The sequence below is a fragment of the Falco cherrug genome, chromosome 19 (genome assembly GCF_023634085.1).
Source record: "Falco cherrug isolate bFalChe1 chromosome 19, bFalChe1.pri, whole genome shotgun sequence".
Taxonomy (NCBI): Eukaryota; Metazoa; Chordata; class Aves; order Falconiformes; family Falconidae; genus Falco; species Falco cherrug.
This window is the reverse complement of record NC_073715.1, coordinates 5281298-5303544: the sequence shown is the minus strand read 5'-3', so window position 1 is coordinate 5303544 and position 22247 is coordinate 5281298. Positions and strand designations below refer to the sequence as shown.

The following is a 22247-nucleotide window of genomic DNA, read 5'->3' as shown; positions in this document are numbered from 1 at the left end:
CAGTGGATGTAATTAGCGTAATACATCTGTCCAATTACGCCTTAATCAGTTAAGATATACCTGTCCCTTCTTTGACCTTACTCTTAAAGAGGTTTTTCCCAGCTTTTTTCTTTTTGAGGCGTTGTTAGATACTTGGAGTAAGAGACAATCTACAGCAAATCTGACGCAGGTGATATAATACACAATTTCACATAATTTAAGTAACCTGTCAGCGATAAAGGAAGATGAAGCCACCTTTAAAGAATCCACTACAAAATCCAAAAGCAAAAGTGATAAGATTTCAGATAAATCTTGATAAATTAAATAGTAGGTCAGGCAGGTAAGCCCTACGATCCCACACACTTAACAGAGCCGTTTGCAACGAACTCCGACGTTTTGTCATTTAATATCTGTAGGGTTTGCTCCCTGTTTTGCCACGTTTCCAATGGGATCAGGACCACACCTTACTCACATCATTGCGTTAAGATGGAAGAAAACCAGCAGTTTAAGTGGTGGTGAAGCGATATACGTAAACAGCTTTTAGAGAACATTGTCATTTACACCAGCTTCCTTGGAGACACCACCGCTATGGGCACAGTGAGTAAAGGGCTCTGACTGATGCAGTAATTTATTATCCCAAATTAAGTTTGAGTCATGGAGAGCAGCAAACCTATAGAAAAATATATTGAGGAGCTGGGTTTGTTACTCAGCGTTCCGATGACCAGTACGCATTATTGACAGGAAAACCAATAATATACCAGCAGCAAGAGCCTTTGCTATTCACATTAATTACAAAACCAAACAGCCCCCTCGAGTCGTGCACGTTCTGGCTCCTTTCGGCGTGCCAAGGAGTGCCTTTATCATCCTGGAAAAGTTTGGTTTTCCCATGAATACAGGAGCTACAAAGATAATCCGATAAGAAGTTATCAGTTTACGCGACACAGCAAAGGACGCTAGGAATTGTTGCTACTTAGAATTGTCAATTCTAAAATGAATCTGTGCATCAGTGAGAATTTTTTAAAAACTAAACCCAAAAGGTCATACAGCTGTAATTACCTTCAGGTTGCCACCTGAAGTCATGCAAAAACAAGAGCAATTGTGTCATCTAAATACGCACCGCTTATGAATTTCTCACAAACTACCAAAGGATTAGAGAAATGAAGAGGAAACCACAAATCCTGGACTCCAATTCCAGTTATACCACTTTCTTAGTGTGTGGTTTTAGGTAAACAACTGCAGGCAAGCGCCTCCAGCTCAGGGAACTTACAATACCAGCAAATCACACCTAACTAGTTGCAGAAATATTCAACCACCTCCTATACCTTCCAAAAACCTAAAGAGCAGAATATTAATTAAATTTTACAGCAAACTAACTATCCACTTAGCCTAGCATCATATACTTTGAAAAAAATTCAAGAATATGGGGGCTGCATCTCTGGAAGAAGTTATTTCTTAACCCCTCTCTTTACTATTTGGACTGGAAATCTTTATAAAACTTGTCAACTTTTATTAGGATTTTTACTAGTTCCACGTGTGATTATCAACACTCAGTGGAGGTAAGCTACCCAGCTAATGTATTCATGATTCTTTAAACTACCCTGCCAAAAAATGGGAACCTATATTTCTCGTTAAAAAGAAGCTATCCCGCTAGCCAGAAATCCTCGTTAAGGGGACAAACAACCACTCCCCATTTTCACTGGTATTTTTTTTGGAGATCATAACATGTAACACAGAGCTCTGGTTTCACTTATCAAAAAATAATCATCACCTGTACAAAAATGCCAGCAAAAATTCTACGAAAGGTAGAAGGGAAAAGGAAAAGAGAGTTCGGGCGGTTTACGTGCAGGACCTGGTAATCAGAAGATCTGTACTTCAGGGCGAGATTTTCAGTTCAAAAGTCTCAGTTTATCCAAAAGGATCACTGTGGATGTCCCTTCCCATCATTCTGGAACGCACTGAATCGGTAACTAGTTTAACATCTTTGTAGCACATGTTGGCCTTAATCAAAACCAAGAGTTTTATTTTGATCCGAAGACAAGACAACTTCACAAGACGAGAAGAAAAGCTTAATGCTTTCTGATCATTCAAATATTTACAAATTCAAGTACCCACTAGATGTCAGCAGCAGATTTAAGACTATTTTAAATGAATTATTAAATTCATACTCAGTTCTCTCTTGTTAAGTCTTGCAAAAGCAGCTCATCTGCTCTGCGGGGCATCACAAGGCAAACACGACATTGCATTTACGAAGGGATCAAATGTGTCTGTAAGTGACATGACACACCAAGAGCGAGCTCTTTGTTTAAGTATTTTGCTATGACATAATAACATGTTACAGTAGCCTAACAAAGCATCCAAGCATGGAAGAGGGGGAAAAAAAGTGTAAATCACAAATGGGTGTACAACAAAGCAACGCCAGGGAGCGAAGCCTGGCAGGTGATCGGTGATTTTTTTAGCATTCCCTTTATAATAATCCTGCCACAGGTGCAAGTTTCTGCTGGCAGGATCCAAATCTACGGAGAGATGAAAAAGAAACTATTTTAGATTTGCTTTTGAAGGATGCTAAGGATTTTTTTTAATTGTCCTCAGTTTTTAAGCAGAACTGGCTGCTCTGATCCCTGTGGTTTGATGAAGAAGTTCAATGATTTAGAGATTATTTTTTTCATAAAAAGACTTTTTGATTGAAAGAATCGTGATAAGCATCACGTATGATCAACAAGAATAAGTGTTTACATTAATAACAAGGACAGTGACAGAAGAAACGCAGCAGACAAACCTGTTATTCTGCTGTTTTGCGTAGAGCACTGAAGCGCTCGTGTTGGACTGGCCACCCCTTACAAGTGGAGTTTTTTCAAGCTACGTGCCTGCAAAAATCACGTAAATGACAAACTCAAGCCTCAGGTTCACAAGTCAGCCTGCACAGCACCTCCACAACACGGGGGAGAGCCCGGCTGCGTCAGCGTAGTGTGGTTGCTGGTGTCTTCCAGCACTGAGAAGACCCAGAACTCACCAGATTTAGGAAATTCAGAGACTTTTGCAGGAGTTATTAGCTAGGCAGGTCTTAATTCTGCCTTTTACAAGACATGATGGAAGAATTCTGGCGCTCCAGATCCTGGATAGCATTTCGAAGGGGGAGAAATTTATTTCCTAGAATCCAGTGCTAAACTTTAATTGTGTTACCCCTCAGACTAAATAAGGAAGAAAATAATTCCCCACTTGTGGTAGCTGCAAGTCAGGTCTTGTAAATGGGTGAAACTCTCTAAACAACACTAAGCTGGAGCGCGTGTGCGTGATTTACAGGTTTAGACAAAGCTATTTTATCGCTGCTTTACCGCTCCACGTTAGCTCCCATTTGAAATAACATGATGCTGAAAGGGGGCGGGGGAGGGGAATAGCAGCAAAATTTTACAGTAGAGTTCTTTCTGCTGGCTTATGGGCAGTCCACAAGACACAGGGTGGCAGGAATGACTCTTCTGAGACAGGAGATATATGACAGCCCCCTCAGGAAGCAAAGAAGAAATGCTTATTTTCCCAAGTGCCATGATTTCAAAGACATGAAACACTAAATTAACAGAATTGGTAATGTTCCCACCTTGTGCTATCCATGAATAACACAAAGCAGAAAAACCCAAAACATCCATTAACAGCTGAAATTCATAGATCAATTCAATTAGGCTTCAAATGTTATCAATTTCAGCAGGTTTACAAGCATATTACTCCTGTCTTCCAACACCTTTCCCTGCGGTACTGGAACACCAAAAACACCAGATCGCATTCATCTTACCTTTTCAATAAAAAAAGTACTCCAATGTTCTCTTTGCTTAAAAATTTTGATTTTTTTTCTTTTTTCTTCCTCATCATGAGAACAGAAAACAGGAGGAAGAGCACTCCAGCAGTTACATAAAAAGGTTCTGACAGTGAATCAGTGCTTAATGAATAAAATTTCCTTTACACATTAGCAGCAGAACCGAATGCATTATCTTAAATAGCAAGAAAACACACTCTGCCAACAGCCTATGTGCAAGGGCTGGCTAATTTTGGCAGAAGGCATTCCTGTCGCTGCGCTGTTTGAGCTAAAAAGTTGTAAATGCTTTTCCAGATTTGTCATAACTAATACGGACAGGAGCACTTTCCCTAGGCAGGGTTTGCCTGTATCCGCAGCAAAAACTTGTCTGAAGAGGCGGTGAGTTACTACACCACCTCTTAGTAGGGGAGTAGTTCACCTGTCCATCCAAAAAGTGGTTTTCAAATCAGAGCATCGTATGGCACCTTTTAAAACAGGGGCAAACCCAATTGGTCTTCACAACTGGCTCTGAGGGTGACTGGAGAACGTCAGCGTTGCTCCAATAAAAGCAACATCTCAAAGCCCTGAGTCCCAAGCCTGTTTCAGAAGGCGACTTACGGTTTAGCTACGCTCAAGACGTATCCAGAAGGACGCTGAGGACGAGGTGACAGCAGGACAGCCTGTCTTTCCTTCCGCAGGTGGTTAGCGAGGAGTGCAACATGGAGCAGGCACGCCTGCCCTCCCTGGTTTGGATTCGGGCAGCGGTGGAATCAGCAGCGTTACCCAACAGGCACAACCTGGGAAGCTGCTCAAAACACTTTCTTCAAAGCCTTTTGCGCAGCAGCCAGCAGGTAACAAGAGGAGCCACGAGGCTGGTATCGCAGCTCCATCACCTCAGTGAGTTCCATCTACAGAAATGGATGTGGCACCAGGAAAACATGTATCTGTAGGTAATTAACATTGTTGCCTGAGCTCTAAAATAAGGAGGCAAACTGCCAGAGGCAATGTGAACGGAGCACCGATTTAGCAATAAGAATCTCCCCAGTTATAACGCTGACATGCCCTGACGTGCCATCCTACCTACCTTTGACTCATTTCACAGCTATGAAACGAAGACAATCCATTAGGAGCAGCGGGACAGTGCTGCCAGAAACCCAACGCATGGAACACCAGCAGTAAATACTTTTTGTTGTTGTTGTTCTTGTGGATTAAATGCATTTCCTTCTCATTAACAAGGTGACCTGATTCCGAATCCCTCCTGCGTGACTTCAACATGATTTTTACAACAATCCCAGATATAGGGGCAGCTGGGGGGTAGAAGATACATAAAAAGTTGGAGGGCTGAGCCGAAACGGCAGGCAAAATGCTGCCTTAGTTGGTGAGCTCCTATCAGCCTGCGCCTCTTCCTGAACTTCAGCTCATTCTGCCGCTTTCAAAAACATGATAATTAAAATAGCAGGGCCACAGACCGTCTGGCCAAACATTTATTTTTTTTTTTAATCCCCCTTCCCCATCTAATTAAACAACATTTTCTGCAACAAACCAAACAAGCATGTAAAGTGACAGGCACGAGGGGCGTGAGATCATGCCATCGATAGATGAAAAGCAACTGGTAGAGCTTCAGCCTCCACCGAACTCCAGGAAAAAGCTGGTCTGCCAAGGTGGCACCTGAGCACATGGAAGGCACACATGTTTCCTTTTAAGGCTCAGGATCTCCACCAGCATCGTACACCTTGGACCCAAGGGATTGTAAAACCTGCTTAACAAATACCTCCTTACAAAGACCATCAAGAGGGATTAGTCATGTGTGTGACTTTTTGGTTTCTTTAAATAACAGATGTGATACAAAGGTAGCAACCTCAGATTCCTATCACAGCCCAGGTGAGGCAGCCCTCAGTACTGGGAGAGCCATTTCTAATAAAATCTCGAATTTGAAGGCTAAAAAACAATTTTTGCCTTGCCACGTTGGGCAGGGGGAGTGCAGACAGGATACACCGTTCTTTTGTAGATAAATAACCCTCTACGGCAACCGGGCGCAGGCAGAAGAATGAGCACCAGCTTTAGCTAAATCCACAAGCAAAGCAAAGCTGGGAAACATCTGGGATGGAGGAGAGCAGGAATGCAGCCAGTGTTTCGGAATGGCAGAGCCTGGAAGCTGCCACATGACAGTGCCAGAGTCCTACTATGTTCCTCAAGCAACTGCTGGAATTTCAGCAGGAGAAAACCTACACCGTCCTTCCTCAGCGGATGCAGCGCTGATGGTCAATAAATGCACTTTGAGCTTCCACTGGGGTTTTGGGTTGGTTTTTTTTCATTTTTTTGGCAGTAGTTCCATCTCGGTAAATTACGGTAAGTCCAGTCATGACTGCCTGTCATGCCCATTCACAAACTGCTCAGAGCCAGACGCGTTAGTTTTTAATGGTTAAGCATCCCAGCATATCAGCAGTGCAATTATTTTGGGTAAGCAACCCCATAATAATTATTAGGCATACTTTCAGCCATATCCTTCAGTTTACAATTATATATAATTATCCTACATACAATCAGCTCTACTGCTAAGGATCTCTGAACCAAAAGAAACAGATGTAAACAAAGTACACGAATTCAGCTGCTCTGGTAAAATAAAGCAACACACGATGAAAACCCGAATGTTTCTCCAACAGGGAATTAAGACGGCTGAAAGAAGGACACAGGACAGACCAGCCCGGCAGAGTTAAGCCGTTTTTAAGAAGGTTTCAAGGATGATTCTTGAGGAGCCCACGGTTCATGACTGATTCGAAGCCCTCAAGTTCTCAGCTGACGAGGGAGCGGGATGTGATTTATGTACGTGGGAAATAAAGACAGGGCAGAGAGAGCGTTGAAACACACAGCACTCTACAGAGACCCACCAAAGAGCTCTGGAACTGCCACGAATCCCTGGAGTTCAGCACGAACGAGGCAAAAATACTGCCCGTGACTTTGTGGCATCCACGCAACCTCCACAGTTAGTTATTAGATAGCTAAGGAAACACGTATGAAACGGAATCGCGCAGAGCTGGCAAATGAAATCTCAGCGCTCCACAGACATTCCACAGATCCCTTTCATGTCAAGGCTATGCAAAACTTACACCAGCTCAAACAAGTACCTACCTTGGGTTTGCGGAACATACGGAGCCAGCAGCTTTGCTCTCTTCTTCTCATACCCCTTCTGTGTGATGTCCCCTAAAACCAAGACAAAAAAATCCTCATTTAATCACGTCCTCATTTTTCAGCTTGATGACTGTTGGCTTTTCTATTCAATGACACGATGGTTTCACCTGAACACAGCAACGCACACGCTGAAGAAAACCTGAAAGTGAACAAATGTGAGTATACTATGATTTCAAAGCCTCCACCTTACAGAATTACTTCTGTAGTTTCCCCTGGGACCAGAGATAGATGCTATATACTATTTAAATGCCGTAATTTGAATCAGAACAGCTATCTAAATGGAATATCAAAGCACTGAAAACCTAAAAAGGGAAACTTGGGAGTGCATGAGAATATTCTGTAACCACAGAGCCGACTTAGGCTAACAAAATGGAATAGTTCCCAAATGACAGGGCAAAGGGAAAGTGCAAATTCAGAGCCTCATCTTAAACTAATCAAACTGAGACCAGCTTTTAGCAAACAACGCAAGCCCACTGCCCACTGCAGGAGCTGTTCAGGGCACCTCCAAAAACTGAGGCGAGGACGAACAGAGTCAACTTCTAGACAACTGCCCAGCAAGCACACCCTCTGATCCAAAAAAATCAGACTTTTAATCATGTTTATGTGATATCTCGTGAAAGCAAGCGAGGGAGTTGTGGGTTTTTTTAACCTGGTAGTAGCCGTAATTCCACTCTTTGTCTACTGATACAAGAAGCTCCACAGAAGCAAAAACTCCGGAAGAGAGTAAATCTTAGTAAACTTTTCCCTTTTTTAAAAAAATTAATCTGTCTGATCCTGGAGATGTACCATCTGGCTGCTGTCTTTTGTTTTAATTTCTCACATTACATCCGAACCACAAGAAAAGACTGAAACCTTGAAGGGATTAAAACGAAAAGCCCTGGGGCATTTCAAGCCTTCTTGTAGCCCGACCTGCACTTATAACCTCTTATCTCTTGGGGTCGAAAGACTGGAAGCAAAGACACGGCAGTAAGGAAGCAGAATTCTTTGGTATTACTTCTTGAGTGAAAATGAAGCCCACGTTTGTATGACAGCAAGAAACCAGTGATGGCAAACGGCGTGGTTTCTTTGCCATGAGCCCTGTTACTGCAAGGCAGTAGCATCAGACACCGAGCAGCACAGGCCACTGCATCTGCTGCCTCACCAGCATCCTTCTGCCAGACACTTCCAGCCTGATCTCGACGGCCACATCAGAAAAGGTGATTAGAGGGTTTAGGCTCTAAGCCTCCAAACACAGCCAGCATCTCTGCTAAAACATTCCGGCTATCTGGAGAGATATATATATATATGTATTTGGTTATAGACATATATATAACCCCAATTCTGGCCATCGGGGTTATAAAGGTTATTTTGCAGCACAGAAACGCTTGGGAGGGGAACAGACTTGACTCCTTTGTGCTGGATAGTCAAACATCAGCGTCGCTGGCAACGCCTCGACAAAGAGTTTGGAAGCTGAAACGGGTACTTCCACTGCTCAGCGGAGGGCGTGCATTTGCACACAGAATTTTACCTTGCTCCTCTAACACTACGTTTGAGTCAGGCCCCAGCAAGTCCAAACAAATCCAGCAGCTGAAAATTAGAATGTCCACGAAGCACCGAAACGCCAACCAAAGCATTCATTTTAATGCCTGATTGCAGTCCATCGCTGAGATTAATCCAGCTCACAAGAAAGGTATGCTGCCAGCGTGAGGAAAGCACACCTTCAAAAGAGAGCTGCTCCAAGACTACACGCCAGAAGGATAACGTTTTGATTGACGGCGTGAGCTACGAAACCCACCGGCTTTTCCGAGATTTGCCTCTCCATTTGCAGAAGTAGTTTTCATTCCCCACGCTGGTTCATTCGGGTACCGAACAGACCAGGGTGACTGCCACTTCAGGAAAAACAAACCTGCACAGAAAGGGGGAGGGATTTTTCCTTCCGAGCCAGCCCACAGATTTGTTTGCAGCTCGTTATTTTGTGATTCATTTCGCCGCAAGATTTAACTGGACTCTTGACACTGGTGGTTACGCGCTGTACCTAATGAAACATTTGCCACAGAAAACTGTTGGAATTGCTAAGGAATACCAGTACGTTACGAACAAATCCCAGCACTTTCAATTTAAGTACTAGTAGCATCACTTTTTATTTCACCTACAGGGAAGGAAAGAATTCTCTCTAATCACCTGTTCCACGCCAATATCCTACCGACACAGCAAACTCATCCTTGCAGGAACACAAGCGTTACGGTTCACAGATGGGCACTTGGAAAGCTGAAGCCGAAGCGAGATCCTACTGAGGAACAAGAAAGTAACTCTGGCCAAAACATTACGTGCAACCTCAGCTAGCGCGTGGTGCAGATCATTTACGTTATTGCTTGGAAAAAAAGGGAATCTATGAGCATAAGCTAGTTAAAAAAATAAAAAGCCTAATGTTATTTGGCAAAAGCAAGAAAGTTCCAACTAGCAAAATTCGAGGAACAGAAAGAAGGGTGATAAATTCCTGGGCTTTCCCTGCAGCACCATGTCTTCCCACTACTGAACTTCCAAACAGAGTTTGTTAAAATAATAAAAAAAGAACCATTATTTTGACAAACGGCTTGACAGTCTTGAGCACCTGCCCACAGGATTAAAAAGCCTAAGTTTTAAATTTTTAGACCTGAGCCCTACTCGGGCAGAACTAGGTAAGAGGGATGGAGAGGGTTAGAAGAAACAGGTAAACGAAGAGTTCTGTGCTTAAGGACGGCCATCCACGCAGGCTGGAAACAGACCCGAATCAGAAATAAAGCTCCAGCAAGGAACTAAGGCTCTTGGAAAAAAACCCTTGTGTGTAGGCATACGGTGGCATGTGTAAAGTTATCTCAGTAAAATCATGATCCCGTTGCTACAACCACAACAGTTATGCCCCAACTGAGATCTCAAGTCCTGGAAGCTAGAGTCCCTTTAAAATATTGCACGAGTGGAATAATTCAATCGTATAAAGTCTCTTCTCTCTGGTCATACATAGTCCAAATTTGGTACTAATCCGCTGAGACAGAAACCAAAAAAATCACTATGGGAAACACTTTCTTTCACCCTGTTCCTTTTCCTGCTGATTTACAGGAAATGGAAATGGCTAGATCCGAACGTAAAGGCAGACTTCCTCAGCGAACATCATAAATTCCAGCCACAGGAAGAGAACCAAGACAATAGGACTGCAATCTCAAGAACCATTCACTCCTACTACATCAACCTGGTAAATCATCAACCCCGCCTCCATAAATTAAAACACTTGGTGACATTTGGTACGCTAAATTCTTCCAGAGAGCTGAAAAAAAAAACCCACCAAAAAACAACCAACCCAAGAACCACAAACCCCTTCTACACAGATGCAAGGCACAGCGCTACAAAGGAAGCATTAGCAAAGCAAATGAGAGCTGACAATTTAGCTTTAAAATGGTGCTAGTGTTTGCTCATTCCTAGGAAAGAAATTACAAACAAAAACACTTACTGCTGAGACATTCTTTTGGCCCTCTCCCAGCTACAACTGTTTCTGTTCAGTTGAGGTCTATATTTATCTATCTCCTCAGCTAGTCATGGTTGTGCCTCCACACGCTGGGGAGGCCCTGCTAAGGAAAAGGGATTTTTCCCAAAAAAGAGCCAAGTTTTGGCTTCTTTTCAGCCAAAAACCTTTCGCCATAACCAACTGTAAGATTCTTGTATGTCATCGTCTTTCCTAGTGTCTCAAAATGCGATGTCTGCAATCCTCAGGGGTTTTTTTGGGGGGTGGTTGGTTTGGGTTTTTTTTTGTTGGTTGGGGTTGGGGTTTTTTTTGTTGGTTTGGGGTTTTATTTGTTTGTTTTTGTCGTTTATTGTAAAAGGGGGAGCTAAGCTGCTGATTGCTGATGCAGCAGAGGAACAGGCTCTCCTTCCTTCCCAACACCTCTGCTGCAGTGACGGCAGCCACCAGCTCAGGAGCAGCGATCCCCTCGGCTCCCCCAGACAAACAGCCTATTAGAACAGCCCGAAGCGTAAATACAGCTGGCCACTGCCACAACCCAGCCCATCACCTCCCCGCGCCACCACCTCCCTCGCCGTGCTCCCTAAGCTCCCAAGGTTTCCATCCCCACCAACGCAAAGCTCTGCCACCGCCTCCCCGACTCACCAAGGTGAATCCATCCCAACGCACGAGGGACCTTCTCCTGCAGAGCCACCAGCTCTGTTCTCTTGCCCTGCAGAGCATTTGCAGGACTGACTCCAGCCACCTTCACGGAACGGGCTCCCTGGCAGGAGGCTGGCACCGGTGTTGCATCACTCCAGTCACTCCTCACCTCGCTACCCATCACCACACCGTCCCCTTCTTCCAACCCTCTTCCCCCTCTTCTCTCTCCTGACAGTTTCGAAGGCAGAATTTAAAGAAATCCTGTTTTTCAAGACACAGCAGGTCTTGCAGATACACAAGAGGTGCCCTGCTGTGGATTCAGAGTAGATTGAACTTGTCTTCTTTCTGCAAACCGTGAATCTAGGAGTAATGATTTTTCATCACTCAGAATGCCTGGACAATAATCCTGACTCCATGATGAAATCCAAGAGGCCCTGCTTGTTTGTGACTGAAGCAGCATACTTTTGAGAAACAGAATTCCCTAGAAAAGAAAAAAAAATTGCAAATAATTGATTCTGAGATTCCTTTTTTCATATCGTTTTCCTAATTTCTTGAAAGGAAACTGGATTTGTATGATGAGCATCAGTTCTAACCTGGATGTTCTGACCAGCGCGAGTGCAAAAGAAAAGATGAACTTGGCAATGAGAAAAAAAGAGGAGTTCGGGCATAGCCAGCGCAGAAGGAAGCTGATCAGCCTGGATGCTACACCTATATTCAAATCATGCAATAGAGAAGCCTCAAACTTCAGGAGTCTCACCGCCCTGTGACGCCAGGCTGCTTTTTAGCAATTAGAGTTGATGATCTATTCTAAACAGTGGTGCTCAATCAGTGCAAGGTGGTAACACCAGCTAATCCTGCTACGCTCAGACAATACTCCTCTTTCAACATCCCTGCTCCCCTTCCCCCCATGGAATGAGAACACTGAATCATTTACTGTCTAACAAAACCATAATTACTACAGTGGAGAAATTAAGGAAAATGATCACGTAGTGCACAGCATCTCCCCAACAAAGCCTCCAAACACTTGACTGTATCAAGCAAAAGATTCAAATTTGAAAGCAGTTTGCACGCATTTTTTTTTTCCAAAAAATGTTTCTATGCTTTAAAAAAAAAGAAAGGAACATTGATGTTTCGAGCAGTTTGTGCTAAAAGAGAATCATGGAAATGCTTTTGGTACATCCACTAGCCCCAAAACACAGCTAGCTACTCTTAGCAAATACTCTAATGTGATTATAACAAAAATAAAGGAATAATTCTATTCTCACCCCTGCACCAGCTTGTTGACTCTGCCTTTCTTGCTCACCCCCTGCTTGTTCTCCAGGCATATATGACAGGCAACATCTCCCTGCAGTTTTATCATCTCAAACTCGCCCCGCAAGAACGCAACATGAAACCTGGTTTTGCAGAGCTTGGTTTGGGATTCCCTGTCCTTGACCAGAAGCAGACATCAAACCAGAGATACTGCAACCCAAAGTGCAACTGAAAGTTCAAAACGTTCTTCTGTTGCATGTCACTGCCAGGTCAGGGCTTCTACATGCGATGGATGCTGCAGAAACCCAAAATGTGCTTTAAGACCATCTCGGTCATAGCCTAGGCAGAAAACAGGGATCAAACCCAGCAGTCCAGCACTTCGCTAAGAAATGCTGTCGCCACTCATTTATTTGTTTTGCAGCTAGATAGTGTCTTTCTTCCGTTTCCTGGAGGGCCGGCGACTTCTAGACACCCCACACTTCCACCACCACCCCCCAGCACCCGGTGGTTTTACCTAGCTCAAAGCTAGGACGCCCTCAATCCCAAGCTTCAGCAAGCCAAAAGATAACATTTAAACCTTTTTTCTACGGCTGTGCGTTCAAACAGACGATGCCTATTAAATGGTCTTGCACTCCTAACACTCTTTGGCTATAACTTCAGCACAAAAACTATGTTTGAAACAAGTTTAGACAATTGCCTCTTTCTGTCTGAGGCCAAATGATGATGCAGCTTCAAAGATCCCCTCCTCCTTCCTTCTGGTGAAGCTGTATATCAGGTTTCCTCCTTCAAGACAATGCTAAGGTTTGCAAACCGTACAGTCTTCCAAAAAAAAGCCACTGATTTCTTGAAAGAAATAAAGCCTCTATATGTCACCAATTAAAAAAAAAAAAAGGTAAGAAAACCAAACAGAACCAGTTTGGGCTTTGCAGTTTCCCTTTAACAGCACCATTCTGTTCCCATTAAGAACATGAATAGGCTACTGAAAAAAACAGCAAGTCTTACAAAGCTGTGTTTGTTAAGCACAACCATTATACTGCTACAGTTGCAGTACTAAAAGTTTCACAGACAGATCAGCTCCAGATTAATTTATATACACAGTACAAGTCTACTTGGCTCCAGCACTGTGGGGACTCTGTTCCACTGTTTCAAAAAAATCTTTTCTCAAGGCTTATGAATGTTGCTGTACTCAACTCAAACTATTTTAATCTCAACATCTATTATTTCTGAAGAATGCAATTCAAGATTAGGTTTTTGCGGCGTGGTCTACCCTGCATACATGGTCCCTGCCCCGCTGCAGAGGTCTGGGTCGGGGGTCGGTGTCATTTAAGGTCACAAGGTGCACTTTACAAGTCACTTTCTGCATGCCTTAAGCCTTCTTAATTTTTTTGTTGTTTTACCTTTAAACAACAAATCCAACTACCAAAACTCTACCGAAGAGCCTCTTTATGTGACAACAGCACTTCAGAGTTCCAGCTGATCCACTGTCCTCGATTCACCCGTCTGGGTCCATGTATTACAAAGAGTAATCTCAGATGCCATATGTGATGCATCACCAAACTGGGTGAGCTAAGGACAAAGTTCGGTTTTCTTTGCGTGTGTGGGCAGGGGGTGACCGATGAAAAGGAGGTGTCATCAGATCAGCTGAAGACCCTCTCCCTTCCCCACAAAAAAAAAAAAAATAATAAAAGACACATATGTTAACTTATCATTCCCATTCCTGCTGAAAATGGTACTATCCAGGGTCAGCAAAATGAGTTTTCAAAGGCTTCACAAGACTGGGATGCTGAAAAACGTTTGGAAGCGTACCACCGTAAATAAAAGAGCCTCTTGTAGATGTGCTACGCTTCTGTGGGTTCTTCTCTTTACAGCAACCATGAGGACATCCTTACACGTGACTGCGCGTGCGGTTCGCACAGCACCACCGTGCCCCTGGTGTTCTCAGTGGTTAGTTTCTTTAAAGGACCTCCCCAGCAAAGCTGCTCGAAAGACCACAAAGCCCAACTTCAAACCCTACCCCCAAGTTCATTAGTATGCAAGAATTAAAAGCCCAGAAATATTTCGCCTGTCAGATCTTCCACCTGACAAAAGGATGCACGACACGCTCGGTGACTTAAATCACACTTATCGACACCCAGGTAACAATCTACCTTGACAAAAGGTAAAATGTTTTTTAAAAGGTTCCAAAACCTCTTGAATATAACGCCTTAAAACCTTTTAACACATCATTAAATTCTGTTAACCCTGATAACCCAACTAAATACCGGCTCCGCTCACTGCTGCTAACAAACATCTGCAAAATACAGTCACTGAAGGCAACTTTATACAAGGTAATAAATTTTACATATTACCCATAAACCCAGCACATGCACATAAATAGCTTAATCCCATAGACAAATAATAAATCTTGCATGTAACCCCATCCTGGGGAAAATAATAAATAAATTAAAATCTTTTAAATAGCTACATCTCCTCATGGGGAAAAAATGCATTTTCCCTTCTGAACGCCATAAAGGGCACAAAACCAAGGCTTTGTCAGAAACGGGATTTTATAAAACCTATTCGAGAGAAATGTTTCCATCCATTTTTAATAAGTACTCAATGAGAAGAATGCGAGATTCGATGTAGGAATGCTTAACTGCATTTATAGTACTAGTCCTGCATCGAAATGAGGAGAAACAGAAAGCAGCACATGCACGGAGGCGAGAACCAGCGATACTCACAGTCTGAGTACAGCGAGGCACCTCACAACGCCTTTAAAAAAAACCAGATGAAGTGACTCTGCCCTGAATAATTCTCTCTTCTGACTAACCTCCTGGTCACAGGCACCAGCAGAAATTCACATTTATTTAATCCTCAGCACAAACGCACAGACCTAGCCCTCCGCCACTAAACTGAAAACAAAAGTTTCCCAGGAAATGACTAAACTTTGTGCAAGTGTAACAACCCCGTGATTCAGCGCTTGTTCAGTAGGCAGGTACATCCTTGTCTTCCTTAAGGTAGAAACCGAATTCTCAGAACAGCGAGCGCTGATAATCTTCTCCTAGGAGCTGCCCATCCAGCCCAAGATCGCACACACGCGTCAACTCCTTGCTTATTCTAAACACTCGGCACTTTCTCCACGAGACAGACTAACGTGGACAAATGATTTTTCCAAACCAAGCCTGGTTTTAGCCCAGGAATAAAAGGAAAACCAAAAACATGCAGGCACCCACAGAGAATTCTGCATCTTGCTGCAAAATGGTTGAGACGCACGTAGATAGCCACCCACAATTAGAAAGTCAAACAATATTTTTCCCTTGGGTTTACCACAACCTGCAGTAAGCAGCAGTCAATGACAGTCTGGGGCCCTGACAAATGGGCTGATTGATAAAAAAAATCTCAGATGTACGAAGCTTTTACCCCACCCACAGCCATCGGCGACACCACAGTTTCCAGTCAGAGGTATTCGATGAAACCAGACAGTCCCTGGCATTTATTCTGCACCTCCGTTCCAGCGGAGGCCGGGGCTCACCAGGCTGTTTTCCTCTCGACTCTCTTGCACAAAAACTTGATCATATTTTTGCACTATTTTTTTTTTTTGGTTCAGCAGCTACCGTGGCCACACAAAACCATCAGAATATTACCACAGTGCATCGACCCGGGATGATTAAAACAGAAGTGACTGTGGGTTTTAATTCTGTGTGCTATTGCTATCACCTACCCTTTCACGGCTCTCTGATGCCCTTATTTAATAATTCTCTTGAAAGAAGCTTCGCTCTTTTCTAATGTAAGCCAACTGCCACAGGTACTCCTCCCTGGTAACTCCCTTCCAAACCTGACACTGCAGCAGCACCTTGCCAAACCATCCAGAGAAGCAGTTGGGATACGCAGCCCATTGAGGTCCAACTGCACCTGAAGGTACTTTTTATAATTCTAGATTCTTGAATGAGATGCAAGAATGGGAGAGGAAAGAAGTTAAGAGCAATTATCCCCCTATCTATCGATCAAACACAGCGCTGCTCAACGTACTCAGGCATGGAAATGCAACCCTGACCTTCCTCTAAACAGTGTTAACGAAGCACTAACCTAGTTGGCATGTCATGCTGCACGGCAGCGTGGTAATTACGTCTTTCCAGATGGGAAAATGCTATTCCAAAATCACAGTGCGATGAGCTCGATGATTACGCATGATGAAACAAAGAAAGATATCTTGATGAAAGCATTAGCACTTAAAAGATCACTCCCCAAACAAAAATCAACAACAAAAAAACCCGCCAAACTAAAACCCAAACAATCAATCAATGGCAGGAATGAATTTTTCAAAACTAAATAGGGGACGCGTCTATCGTGACATGTTTTCCCACATGCCTCCTACCCTGGTTTTCCCAAAGAGGTAGGACCAAGCGTGTATTCATAATAATACATATATATAACATAAGAAGAATATTCACTCCCATTTCACGGAAGAAAACAGCAGAGAAAGTGTTGGCTGCTCAAGAGAGCAAAACACATTGTTTTTCCCAAAGCACTGAAATCCGAAACGCAAAACCACAGTCATTTTACAGCATTTAAAAGTGATTTACTTACTCCAGGATAGTTACTATTAAACAGTATTAGTCACCATAGTAGGATTCCACTACTTAAAGCAATACAATTATTAATCTTTTACCCAGCCTCAAATTAGCGTGCAACACTAGTAATTTGACTGGCGGAAACTCCCACCAAATTCCAGAAGCGTACCTGTCAAAAAGACAGCAGGCAGACTCGAGCTGCTATGGAACTGTTCTTGGGTTTGCTATCCATTTTAATTTTTTTTTTCCAAGCCTGACTAACGGGAAGCAAAGCACTTTGTTAAAGAAACCTTAAACCTGCCCAGTCGCCTCCGTCCCACACACAGTTCCACAAAAGCGGAGCTGTGGAGGCTGCCCCACTGAGTGATCCTTGCCACGAGCAAGCGCCGGAGTCTGGACAGGCTCCCCTCGGCACAGCCCAGCCCATCTTTTCTGGCTTGAAGAGCTCAACCCGTTCCAGTTGGTTACGAGCTTGGGAAAGCAGATTTAAACAGAAAAAGGCAGAAGAAAAACGCGCTGTACAGCATGGTGTAAGAAGCAGATTTCAGACCCTGAGCTCAGTATGGGCTGTGTTAAGCTTTCAGTTATGTTTACATCAGCAACCATGGCTTCTTGAGGAATTTCATTGCTGAGGAAACCGTGTTGGCATGTCACCAGCAAGCCTAAGAAAAGCCATTATTCTGTCAGCTGTGATGCTCTTTACAAGCAAGATCATGCAAGGAACGACTTCTGTTCGGGGCTCTTGTGGCGTGCTAAAGAGGAGTCAGTGTCTGCTTCAGCAGCACTTTGTTTGGAGGCTGGGTAGCAGGATGTGGCAAGATCCTTCTTCTGTGAAAGCCTTTAAACTGCGTGGAAGATCAAAATAATGGGCAAAACAGACGAGAGCAGCAAACAGGAGAACCCTCAGCGCACAGCTTGGCGATCCAGCTGCACATTGCAAATCCGCCAGAAAGCTACTGAACTTACCTGTTCCGAGGGAAAGCACACACCTCCCCCCAGCACATCGATTCCTCCTAATTCCGTACACTAAACGGCTCTTTAAAAACAACAATAACTCAGGTTATTATCATAACGAGAAAGAACGATCAATCTCAGTGTGCTGGCCTTGTTATGCAGGATATTGCAGTATCAGACAGATATTTCTGTCATTCCAAAACGGCAAGATCCGAACCCGTGGCTTCTTCTTGCCTCGTAGCCGCACATCACCACGGTCATAAGATTATTTTCACAAACCAGTGAGGACAAACAGCCTTTCCACATTGACACCAGTGGACCTTGAACCTAAACAAACAGGCTTAAAGTAAGAAAGAACCTATTCAACAAGCTATCTCCCAACCCACAATTACTACTTAGAGTGAACTTTCCTACCGTGGCCTCTCTAAGGGCGCAATATCTCTTCTTCCAATTTAAATAAACTGAATTCTCACATGTCTTGCTCGTAGAGGGAAGGAAGTATGGAGAAATGAGTAGGATTATTTAAGAGCACACTGTCAGCAACTTGACAAAAAGAATGCAAACAAAATGAACAAAAGAGCTTACCCAAAAAGATATTGCAGTTACAGATGTGATTTACTTTGAAGACTTAAGTATCTGACAGCAAATGAATACAGGAATTATTTACAAAATACCCCAAATACTGTGTTTATTACAAAAATCTGTCACCGCAACCTTGTTAAAAAGCTCCTTCTCCCATCCCGTTTTCCCGTTGAACATTCACATCATCAAACTACACGGGAAATTTCTACCGTGTTGATATTTTTTATTAGTGAAAAATACAGGGGATGATAACAGTGGACTAATCACAACCAATCGCTCCAAAACACCTTGCTTGCAGTTCCCGGTGAGCGGGGAATCGAGGCTCTCAACCCAAAACCCAGAGGATGACACAAAGCTTCGGACAATGGCTGCTTTGTTTGCACAATGACTACAATCTCCACAGCAGTCGAGATAGAGAGGCTGAGAAAACATCCCATCCGAATTCCTCCCTAGCCTACCCAGGCCAGGATTTTGGCAAAGCAGGGCTTTCGTATTACAAATCGCTCGGGAAAGGGGACAGCACTCCTCTCTGACCAGTAAGCCCTTCTCCTTCCCACCAGCATCCTCTCAACAGCCCAACGACCAGTTCTGGCGTGGTCTGAGCTACACACAAAAGGAACTCCCTTCTGGAAAAGCAAAGCCATCACCATGAAACAGATTAAAGCCTAATAATCTCGCTGACAGAAGCCCGGTGAAGAATGAATTGGACAGCTTCCAACGCCGCTGTCTCCACTTTAGAGGACAGCAAAATCGGGACTGGCCCTAACACAACACGTATGACACTTGTAATATTAATGAGTCAGCCCCCTACCTACACGTAAGAGCTGAGTATCAATGGAAAAGGAAACATTTTACAGCTGGCAGCAAATACCGCTTTGCTGGATAAGCAAACACCTAAATACAACTATTCTCCAAAGGGTTCAGATTTTGACACTTCTGCACTCTGTTCCCACAAAGGCCAGAGAGACATTTCATCCAGTGGAAATAAACTCACGGCAGGTTATTTGTAATAAAAAGGGAAGAAAAATAAACACGTTCCTCTGGAAATGACACAGCTTTCAGCAGGTAAATGAAAAACTCCTGTTGGTAAATTCAGCATGGAAGTATCAAAAGACGAGTTAGCGGTAAACAAAGCCTTTTAAACAACAGATCGACTGACCCAGCAAACACTAGCCAACTGGAAAGAAACATTAACTGGTAAACAAAAATGGCTGAGGCCAGAGGCCAGAACGCCGGCTGCGTTTCCCTTTTGTTGTTCCCATCTTGAACCACGAACGGCAGATTTCAGGAGGCTCAGAGCCATCGGCTGAAAAGCATAAACTCCTGCACAAGCCTGATCAAGAACGTAGCGAGCACAATGCAAAACAACTACGAGCTTGTGTACTCATGGCAGCTGCAGAGTCCGGGCGAAAAAAATCCCCGATCCTTTTCTAAACGGGTTCCAAATGTTTTTCAGGACAAATTATCACATGCACTGAAAGGCAACCTACCGGCACCAGATCTGCTCTGGTGCTCTTCACTCAGACAAGAACATCTTGAAGTTGGAAGAGAAGAAACTTTTGTCTAGTGATGGGTAAAAATTTCACAGTGTATTTGCAGTGACAAGCTGCGATCTCTCCAGGCTCAAATGAAAATGGGCCAAAAATCAGGAAATATCATTTATATAGACTTCTAACACATAACAGCAGTGTAAATAACCACGTTTCAGCCCTAACCGAGTGGAAGTTGAACACCAAAACGCCTGCGTTGGCACTGCTTGCTTGCCTGAAAGCCACAGAGGGCTCGAGCTGAGCACAGAAGGATTTCTGTCACGGCAAAATCCCTTGGAGATTCAGAAGTCTGGCATCAGTGCCACTACGTATATGAAATGGAGCGAGAGAAGGAGCAGTGGCAGAGCACGTGCCACCGAGGTCTTCTCTGAAACCTGCTGCTCCCGACACAGCACAGCTGGCTGCATCTGTGTTTTTTTACTGGTGAGTGACAATACAGACTGGTCTTTACTGGCACGAAAAAGTGTTACTTGGATGCGATACAGTATTTGTTTGGCTGGACTCTAGCTGGAGAAAAGGAAAAACCGCTGGATCTCTTTTACGGTTACGTTTATGGCAAAGTTACTTACCAAACAGGATGAGCTGCTTAAAAGTATTTCAGCCATAAATCAAAACAAATAAAACCACTTTCCATAGTGTAAGTTCATCAGAATGCTCTCAAGTTGTCCTCACACACACTACCACTGGGAAGAAAGCCTTACAAATCTGCTAAAAGCTTCAAGAAGCCTAAATGAAATATTAATACTCTGAAAATGATGGAGCCAGCACAAAAACACAAGTCTCCTTTGCCACTCCAGTTCTGTATAGGCCAGAGCAAAAAACCCGAAAGATTTCTTGCAGGGATGCCTAGATGGAATTATGAATAAACCAGAAAGAGACCCCAGCTATAGCCGTACAGGCAGGGAACTGCAAGCTGTCTGAAAAAGCAACAACCAGCAAAATGTATTCGCAGCTCCCTTACCTTTCAGTTCCTCAAGACAACTATCCACCATTCCCTCCACTTTAAGGGTGCTTGGTTGGTCAGGTCTTAAGAGCAACCTGGAATGACTTGCCAAAAGCTCCCACAAAAATCTTTTAATTGAACGATGACATCAATTACTTAATTTTAATGAGAGTGAGATCATATTTTAATTTCTCATTCTGCAATAAATGTAAAGCAGAGGTGACTGTGCAGTTTCTCAGCAATAGCCAATCTCCCTCAAAGATGTAAGCAGAATTACATCAAATTACAAACTAATCTTTACTGCTTTATTTCACATTAGCACTTAATTCTAACAGTATTACGCTGCCTTTATTACTATGCAAAAACACATGTAAGCCCTCCAACCTGCTCATCTAAAACAGAAGCTCAAGACCTTGAACTCTCTGGTTCTCGCAGGAAGAAATCCTGATCTCCCTCTAGGCATGGACAGAGCAAAATTTAAGAATCTACAATCCTAAAACGTCCAGAAAAACCCCAAACCAACAAACTAAAAACCCAAGACAAAACAAACGCATCACCTGACGAAGCAAGGTAAGAAGTGCAGAGGATGTTAAATTAGATTTATCTTCATTTGTGAGGACACAGAGGTCTCTGATTCTGTATTGTGCCTGTTGAAAAAAATATACGACGGAGGCCACAAATGAATGCAGGTGCACAGGGCAACTGCGGATGTTTGGCAAAGCTGCTGCTTCAGCTCCACAGCACAACCTTGGCAAAGTTATTCCATGTCCGTGGCCTAATTCCACCTCTATTTTGGTTGGTAAAGAAAGCAGGGACTTTCCCGGCCTCTAACTCAGTTAACTGCAGGAGTCCTACCTCCTCTAAATCCTGCAAACCCTACAGAACCCTGCGCTGGACCCATCCAGAGATCATCTCCATTGTGGTCTGGCCCCACCGGCTCACAACCCATTCTGGTACCAGTGCTCTCCGCTGTCCTGCTCCAGCATGACTCGTTACCCCTCTCCCATCTATTCTGCATCATTCCAGGTGGGAGTTTCCCTCCTCCTTGGTCACACAATCTTAGGTTAATGTGAGATCCTCCACCACACGCTAACTTCCCAGCCTCACCACGGAAGAAATGAGAATTTAACATTCCTTTTCTTTTCCGCATTTCTGCCTCAGATGACAGCATAAAAGTACTTGCGTATGAACCATCTGTTAGTACAGCTAATGGAGCCATAATCACTAGATATCAACTGTTTCAAAGAAGGCTAAAATGTTTATAAAACCAGTGTATCAATGTAATAATATTAACAGGGAGATGCTTGTATCTTTTTGTAAAATATTACATTCACAGCAGGCTTTGCTTTCA

The 22247-nt window shown here is 43.5% G+C and overlaps 1 protein-coding gene across 4 annotated transcripts in view; it reads right to left on the bottom strand.

Annotated features, from left to right (window-relative positions):
* The window catches only part of DIP2B (disco interacting protein 2 homolog B), a 125010-nt gene that overhangs the window by 34927 nt on the left and 67836 nt on the right, over positions 1–22247 (bottom strand). For 3 of the 4 annotated variants that reach the window (XM_055696417.1, XM_055696419.1, XM_055696421.1), the window contains exon 2: positions 6893–6964. The exons of the other annotated variant lie outside the window; for it this stretch is intronic. In XM_055696417.1, the coding sequence (XP_055552392.1) occupies positions 6893–6964 (72 nt within the window). The remainder of the gene's footprint in view (positions 1–6892; positions 6965–22247) is intronic. 4 annotated transcript variants of the gene reach the window in all.